General features: G+C 55.4%; 1 protein-coding gene across 1 annotated transcript; it reads left to right on the top strand.

Moving 5' to 3' along the window:
* On the top strand, positions 1-7,168 carry CGCS363_v014368 (uncharacterized protein; the record flags this gene model as incomplete). The annotated part of the gene is made up of 4 exons (XM_036646217.1): positions 1-47; positions 200-758; positions 816-903; positions 951-7,168. 4 exons carry the CDS (start codon positions 1-3, stop codon positions 7,166-7,168), a joined length of 6,912 nt encoding a protein of 2,303 aa, XP_036488383.1.
* Between the last annotated feature and the right edge of the window lie 1,743 nt (positions 7,169-8,911).

Here is an 8,911-nt window from a genome sequence, read left to right as displayed (position 1 = left end):
ATGTTCATTCCAGGAATTGTCCAGGCCCTCGTTGCCGCCCTCACCTTGTCAGTTGCCCGCCTCTCCGCAACCTTGAAGATGGATGTATATGATGGGGGATGGGACGTCATGAATGACCCTTGAGGGGATAGAAAGAGAGAGGAGATCATGGAATGGGAGGACTCGGGTTCAGGAACAGAGGCTAACCCGCAGTGAACAGTGGCATCGTTCTCAACGCCGCGTCCGCCGCCGTCTTTCTTTTCGCAAAGGGCCATGGCTCAAAGATCTTTCGGGACGGCCTGAGGCTGGTCCTCATCACATTCCTTGCTTCCGCAGCCCTGTGGGCTCAAATCGACTTCGCCGCCCTTACTATCGATCCGACTGCGATCTCCGGGTGCCAAGTCGCCGTAATATTTACTACCATTTTCGACCAGTTGGCCCGTTTCGCCATCGAACAATACCTGCTATGGGCAATCAATTCAAACGCCAAAGCGCCGACGGGCGCCATCATTCCCCAGGCCGTCATTGGAACCCGTTTTGTGCTGGGTGCTGTGTTCGTCGGCTTTCAGAAACCACAGATTGCCACCGTCTGCGTGTCCAAGACCGACGTTTTGCCAATCGGTGTTGTCATCATGGTCACGGACTTTCTCATCATCGGTATGCTCGCCTTCAGGGCGAGCTCTCTCGGTCTCATCGCGGAGGCCAAAAGCGGTCAGGCTGGTGCTCAGGGTAAAAAGGCCGTCCTGTGGATCATGGGTGGACATGGTGCGTGGACTGCAGTGAGTAAAGCTTCGGTTGAGATCATCAAACTCAGATGACTGATCTCATGGTAACAGGGAAGCATTCCTATGCTGTTAGGAGCAGAGTCTATCGAGCTGATCTTCAGAACCGCCCTGCCCGCGACTGCTCTTTCGATCCTAGTTGGTGAGTGAACTTATTGACGATCTCCAGTTCTCAGCTGACTTCCCCAGGAATCGTCACCGGGTTTTCTGATTCTCTTCTTCCTCCCCGGCCCCAGCAGATTACTCACCCTGACGCGCAGTCACCGCGTAACATGAGCTCCGGCAGAGATCTTGGCACATCCGATTCCGACTACCCGCCAACCCGGTACGAAGATCTCAAGGCCGGTACCATCACTACCGTTACCACCTTCGGACAACCTAGAGAAGCGCCGCGTCCCGAGATCCAGGCAGGTGCTGGTGGTTCTCTGCCCATCATTGCCGGCTCCGTACCTGGCCAAGCTGCTATCGGTGTCGGAGGGGTTCCTGTCCAGGGTCAACTCTTCCCTCCCATTCGTGCGCAGACCGCCCCCGTCCGAGAAGGCAGAAGGTTGGAAAACGCACCGAAACCGCAGTACAAGAGAAGCATCTTCGATCGAGGAGGGCCTGGCGCAAACATCAAGAACGCCATCTCCAACCCGATTCTTCAGGAGAGCGGCGAGCGCAACCCTCTCAACAAGATCGCAACCATCGACCTGGCGACTGCCGCACAGAATGACCGGGAGAAAAGGGACAACGACATGGCAACTATGCAAAGATCGCCGAGCTTGATTGCACAACGCCCCGCTCCTCAACCACCAGCGATCACGCCAGAGGAGGCCCTCAAGCGAGCCCAGAGCATGAAGCGTAAAGAGGTTGGCCCGACATCGCCCCCAGCGGCGCCTCAGCCCCTCAAGTCTGCTGGATTGATGTCAAATCCTCCAGCGACAACCTCATCCGCTCAGCTCTCTCCAGGAGTTGAGGAACTGAGGCGGAGATCTCCTCGTCAAATGCCGGAGGCTCTTCCACCCAAGGAAGAATCTAGGCCGGTTACGCCGCCAAAGTCGGCAGCTCCTCTGAGCTCCGTTTCTCCACCTCGTCCGCCCCGGCCGGAACGACCCCTCAGTCCCTTTGAGACGATGGAGAGATCTGGCAGTCAAAAAACCATTGATAGGTCTGTCAGTCAAAAAACGATCGACAGGTCTGCCAGCCAGAAATCAACATCCACCACCGTCCAAGCCATGTCACCTTCAACCGCCCTGGTGCCGCCTCCTCCCCCAAAGAGCGCTGCTCGCCTGACATCACCAAAGAAGGACCTCCCGTCAACATGGCCCATCCAGTCGTCTGTTGATCCGACGATCCGACCATCTAGGAGCAAGCCGTTGTCGCCCAAGAACCAGAACCAGAACCAGAATCAGAGCCAGGACGGCTCTAGTGGGCCAGGTCTACAACGACGACCAACGACGACGGGTTTGCCATCCAACCCCAGAGCGATGACGATGCGACCTCTTCCCAAGGAAGCAACGGTGCCAAACGAACAGACGGTCATGTTCGTGAATAACATTCAGTATAATGACCCGACAGCAGTGCAAAACATTATTCAGGGTGCAGTCAACCAAGCCGCCAAGACTCCTCTTGGGTTGCAGTCCCCTGGTTCAGCGCTGAAGTCATCCGGCTCCGTTGTTCATCGACCACGTCCAATTCCAAGGCAACAGGGTAAGGATCGCTCGGTGTTTCCCGCGGAAGATACTCCCAACCACAAGCGGAGCAAGTCCGGAGGCTCCATCATCAGCAGAAAGTCAATCCTGCTGTCAAATCCTGGGAGCCCTACTCAATTGCCTCCTCTCCCGCCCCCGCCTAAGAGTGCCGGCAATCCCATTCGGCCGCTGCCTAATGACACGAAGAGCATGACGTTCGATGAGAAGATGGACCTCTTTTTTCCCAGGCCGCCCAGCAGCTCTGACGCTGGTTCTAAGGCCAGGGAATCGGTTCCTGAGATGCCGGTTTTGCCGGCAGCTTATAAGATTGAAAACAACGCTATGGTCGAGGGCAAAGGAGGATGGGATACTGACAGCAGCCGTGTTCAATCAAAGATGTCGTCTGACATCTCCACCAAGACTTCAGTGCGCACACAGAGTATCCTCGATATTGACGAGCCTCAGCATCCCCTGAACTACCCTCGAAACACGTCTAAGTTCAGTGTCGACACTTCGATTGTCACTGGAAGAGGCCTTGCCGAAGACCGCGACTCGTGGATTCCCGACCTACCCGTTCACGAACGCGCCCAGGGCAAATCGTACGACGGAGCCAAGCGCCAGTCATCTCCGGTCCTTCCTACTCGAAACCCAAGTCTCTCGGAATTCAGCGAAGCGAGAACCCACGACGAGATTGCGACGACAAATTGGGGCTCAATCCATTCGCCTGTCGCTGCTGTGAACCTTCAAGACGTCACGCACATGCCTAAACCCACCTGGATTCAACCACGCGACGTTTCGATGATTAGCCACGGTGACGGCAAGGAGGTCATTGACATTATGTTGGACGCTTCTGTTGAGCACGAGAGAGACTTCGTGCCTTCTATACAGGACGGACCAGCTGATCTCCCTGACGTGAGTGTCGCCAATCGGGGCGCCCGTTGGCACCGTCGTATTGGCGACGAGTGCGTGACATTCTCGGAGCGTAAGGAGAAGGTCAACTCGCGTCGGATGCCACCGCCAACACCACTGCAGCTAAAGTCGCCTTCTAGGAGGATGAATGCTGTGGTGCTGCAGGTGGCGGAGCCGTCTCCGCTGGAGTCGCCGCAACACGCCTACGAGATGATCCAGGCGCAACTCAAGAAGCTCGAGGAACCCAACAGGGACTCTTATGAGAGCCAGGGACAAAGAATCCGCCTCCTCGAGTCTCTCGAAGCTGAAATGGGTCAGCAAGAAAACCAATGGCACGAGATGCAGCATGGCCTTAGCCGCGATTCCTTCTCCACGAATGGGACGACTTCTGTTCGCAACTCGCAGCAAGAGCCGTCGAATGTCAGTGTGCATTCGAGGGATTCTTCCCTGCACTCCAACATTGCGGCGGATCGACGCGCATCGCGTCGCGCTCGGATGCAGAGCGGAGGTAGCCTGAACAAGTCGTCCTACGAAGACCTCAGAAGCGCCGCCTCATCCAGCTCCTCCAACGACAATCGCACTAGCCTCTGGCAACGGCGACTCAACGACGCGCAGATGGAGTATATGGAGAATGCGACCGAACTATTGGCCAAGCGGAATCTCAATTTCTTGTCTGTCTCAAAGGCGCGTGTAAGTGCGCAGTTGGGTAGTCCTACCCCACCGGACACCGACGAGTCCGAGGGCGTCGACGCTCAGATTCTCGCGACGCTCATGCCGAAGGAGCGAGCTGCACCAGAGGGATATCTTTGGGCACCCGTCTCGCCGCTATCTTCTGAGCGCGAACCAGCGCTGCTCTGGGCCCCGACCCACGATGTTGCGAGCGAGCCCACTCAAAGCGGACAAGCTGCCGTCGTGCTCCCTGGACTATCAGTCCGCCCTGCCGCGCGCAAGACCTCCGAGCCTCTAGTCATCGAGAGCTTCCAATTATGGCAGTCGGATCACACTGCCGCTAAAAAGCTGCGCAACTCTTTCACCAAGTCCCTCTGGCGAGCTTCGTTTGTTGCTGAGCCTCCCAAGACCCAGGCTCGTCCCCTCACACAGCGACCCCCAAGGCGAAGCAAGCGCATCACCGCCCTTCCTGATATTCTTGAAAACCCCGAGCCGCTTCCAGACAAGCGCGGCACTCTTGGCATCTTCCAGTTCCCTTGGGGCGAGAAGTCAGATACTGCGACTGTACAACCGCGACCCCGCCAAATGTTCATGGCCATGCCTGGTACCATGTCCACCGGAGGATCAGCAGTCCGCGCGGCTCTGGAGGCTCGCGCGCAACAGCTCCAGGCTCAGGAATACTCTTCCTCGTTCTTCGACGACTATGACGAGGAAGAGGAAGGCGACGATGAGGTGTCGGACCTTGACGAGGATGATGAGAGTGACGACGGTTTCGATGAGACCACGCTGTGGGAGATTGCCAGTCTCTTGCAGTCGGACCAAGTTCCCTCCAAGAACAGCCTGCTCCCCCAGCCGCAATACTACCGTCCCGACTCTCTCGTCGAGGACGAGTACGTTTCCCAGGGTTCCTCTGAGTATCCCTCCGAGGACGAGAAGACGGCCAATGATGAAGACGATACTAAGCATGACTCCATGGTTATTACTGTTGCTGCCGAAGAAGTGCGGTCGTCGCCCGAGACGTCGTCCCTGCTTTGGACCGGGAAGCCCAAGCGTTTCGTTAGTGTCCGTCTCCCACCAGGGCTGCCGCAGCCTGACGCACGTACTTGGACAGCGTATATGGATACGATGAACGCTCCTCCTCGTGTCCAGACTCAGCTTCTTGAACCTGCAATCATCCACAGCAACAATCTCTGGATCGCTCCTCTGAAGCTCGTCGAAACATCCAACAGCGGCACCCTCTGGACACGGTCGCAGCCCAAGATAATGGCGACGCCGGTGACCAAGCCTCAGACCATGAAGAGCTTGTGGACCGCTTCTCCTACAATCGTCGAGACGGAGGCCACGGGTCTCTTCAACATTGACTACAAGCGCATCACCTTCAGGACAACTTCTGCGTCTCCCGTTGGCCTGACCGTGTCGTCGACCGCTCGCGTTACTGTTGAAGCACTCCCTACTCTGACCTCAAACAGTCTCTGGACATCGCCACGGACACCAGCCAATCCTCTCTGGAATGCCCCCGCCGTCATTGTCGAGGTGGTATACGAGGGACTTTTCGATGCCGGCCACAAGCGCGCAACTTTCAAGACTACCTCTGCCTTGCCCATTGGTGTAAGCATGTCTTCGACGGCACGTGTGAGCTTTGAAGCTCTTCCTTCCCTCACTTCCACCAGCCTTTGGGTTGCCTCCCCCACCATGCCTGTTGTACACGATTGGATCTCCGTTGCTTCAGCAAGGCCCAGCTCACCTTCAAATGCCGGCTCATCTGGCCGATCAACACCTAGCTTGGACACAGCTTCAACGCGGTCAGTTGTAACGGAAGCCGTGTCCGAGTTCGAACCACTCCCGGAGGTGCCTGTTAAGAACCCCACCTGGTGGGAGAACGAATCCGACAAGCCCCGGGAACCACTTCGCCGTACTGAAGCTAGCTCCGCAGACTGGGAAGCTGCACTGAACGAGGCTATCGGAGAAATACCAGCTTCGGCTCCTCTTGTCCGAACCATTGCCAGCCCCGCTGAATGGGTTGACGCTCTGAACAAAGCCATCTCTGCCTCTGCGACCCCTGCTAATCTCACCCGCAACGAGGCTAGCCCTGAGCAGTGGCAGGAAGCTTTAAATGAGGCCATCACTGCATCCGCCTACCCTGTCGAAGCGCCTTTCGAGCAAGAGGTCGAGCGGCCTCGATTCGTTGAGCAGTTCAACTTTGAACAACAACCGTATGCCGAGCAGCCCGAATTTGAGCAGCAGCCGTACTACGAGCAGCAACAACTCGAGCAGCAGGCATACGAGCAACAACAGTTCGAGCAGCAGGAGTATGAGCGACGCTTGTACGAGCAACAGCAGTATGAGCAGCGTCTTTTCGAGCAGCAGCAATATAATCAGAGACTGCTCGAGCAACAGATGTATCAGCAGCAACAATACTACCAGCAGCAACAGTTCGAGCCTCAGTATGAGCCACAGTACGATGAGCAATATGAGCAGTCCGCCGAGCCGCAATTCGAGCAGCGAGCCGAGCCCGAGATCTTCCTCCAACCGACGCAGTATGTACAGCCTGCGCGCGAGGCCGATATCGAGCCCGAGTTCGAGCCCGAGTTCGAGCCTGCGCCGTCTCCCTTGCCCATGAGCACAACTACCACGTCTCTGTGGTCCGCGCCTGAGGTGACAACTCCGGAGGAAAACAGAAACATGTGGACTCTGCCCGCGAAGCCTTTCCGTCACTCTTTCGACGCCACTCCCCTGACGCCAGAGGACTCCGAATCTCGCGAGTTGCGTCTCAAGCGAACCAAGACCCAGACTCGGGCCACCGGGCTCGTCAGCTTTGAGGGCCACTCCATGTGGACGCAGTCCGCGCCTACAACACCCATCGTTCCCATGTGGTCGGCTCCAAAGGTCAGCATTCCCAAAGACAACGGCATCATGTGGATTGCTCCCACGAAGCCGGCGCTGCACGCCTACGACGCCGCGCCACTGACCCCCGAGGATTCTGAGTCCCGTTACCTGCGATTCAAGCGTACGCAGACGCGGTCCGCCCCCGATGCTGTGAGTTTCGCGGGTCACTCCATGTGGAACCGTTTCTATGGCGAGGAGCTGCAGCGCGTCGTGCCCCTCGGCGGTGGCCACAACTGGATCGCGGGTGCCCGGTCCAAGCCCGCCTCCTAAAATGCTTTCCGCTACTGAACCAACACAAACACACAACTCGGCGCACGGAGGGGTGATCTTCTGCTGGATATCTACTACTGCTATCTTGGGTTATGGATCAGGGGGAAAAAAGAAAAAGAGAACAGATGGTCCATGGTTTCAGCGTGATGATGTACGAAGATCAAAAAGGGATCCGAAAAAGAAGGAACAGCGATTGATTTGTCGGATTTAACTGAACTCATACATACCATACGCACACAAAACATCGTGTGTGTTTTCCCTTGTCTTTCTTTTTCCAAATATCATGTCTCTGCTCTTCAGGCTTCAGGCTCCTCCTACTCCTGGATATACCCCCTGCCTTCTATTCAGATTGTATTGCGCGTATCATCCGGCATCTCGTGCTGGTGGTTTCTCCCCCATCAGTTGCAGGAAATGAGAACACCGCATCGTACTCCCTAATGTGGCTTATCGAAGCCTATCCAATCTCTTCAACCTACTCTCCTCGTTTTTTTTTTCAGTCCGATCGAGCGGGAAACGAGTAATGTTTCCTCTCATGTATCACTAGGAATAAAATTTCAGAATGTTCTTCTGCTTCAGCCCGACCCGCAAGATAGCTGCCAGAAGGTTCCGGTCTTCCAAATGCACTGCACGGCGTACAATTCAACGTGACGATATTCTCAAGCTGCAGACGTGACTTGGACAGTTATGAGAGAGATGGAGATCTCCATTGGGCAGGTGAAGTTGCTTGGTGTCAAAACCTGAAAGGTCGATAATGCATTTATGAAGAAGCTACCTTTGTGTAAACCCTACCCGCTAGCAAACCTTCCCTTCTACTAATCAGTTCGTCCAGTCCAACCTTTTTAAGAAACCAATCCCGTATCCCATTCCTTTTCCGTAAAACCATTGTATTAATTTTTGACCATAATGCCACCTAAGGTCTTTTCGGCTTTTGACGCGATCCCGAGATGTTCCTCCGTCCTGGCAGAGACACATCTTCGTGCGTAGGGATGCAATCTTTCTTCATGAGTGTCAAAGAAACAGAACGTTATCCGACTCGAGGGCCTGGCACGCCCAAGAAATGTCTCAAATAGAGAAAGACTTGCCGCCATGAAACAGAGGTGGCTCGCAAGGTCATGTCCGTCCACTATGTACTCAGCAGGATAAGAGTTGAAGAAAATGCAGCAGACCAACCAACAGCCAAAGTATGTCTCTTTTTGTTGCGTTTCCTGCTTGTCTACCCATTGTACAATGCCAGAGCCAGAACGTCTCAATGTAGGAAAAGGGCTCGGAGACGATGAAAGCCTCTGTCAACTGGCGATGCGATTTTCTGCGAGGCTCGCGCATTTAGCGTGTTTGCCCGTTTCCACTCAACCATTGCGCTTCATTCCCTTGTCTTCTTCACATGACCGTCGTGTCATTCCTCCGTGTCGCACCAGGTGGCAGGTATCCTGCTCCGGGGTACACACCCAGAAGCTTCGGATTCGCCTGGCGAGATCGTACATAATTAACGTCGTCGTCAGAGTTGTGTTCGTGGGCAAGGAAAGTAAAAGTATTGGAGGACGACAACACTAGCCTCCAACTGGTTGAGCCTGAGGCAAATTGGTTGCGGGACCATGAGTGGCTTTGCCAAGTTGCGCATCGGCGCGAAACACTCCGTAACTGTCGGTCGAATGGATAAAGGTGGCCGAGTCGTCTTTGTGTTATATGTCGCAGCGATGAACAGGAAAAATAGAAAAGACCAAGAACCGAAGAAACCCCTAGCCG

The sequence above is a fragment of the Colletotrichum siamense genome (assembly GCF_013390195.1).
Source record: "Colletotrichum siamense strain Cg363 chromosome Unknown KSG_Cg363_contig10, whole genome shotgun sequence".
Lineage (NCBI taxonomy): Eukaryota > Fungi > Ascomycota > Sordariomycetes > Glomerellales > Glomerellaceae > Colletotrichum > Colletotrichum siamense.
The sequence above is the reverse complement of the archived record's forward strand: the minus strand, read 5'-3'. Positions and strand labels throughout refer to the sequence as shown.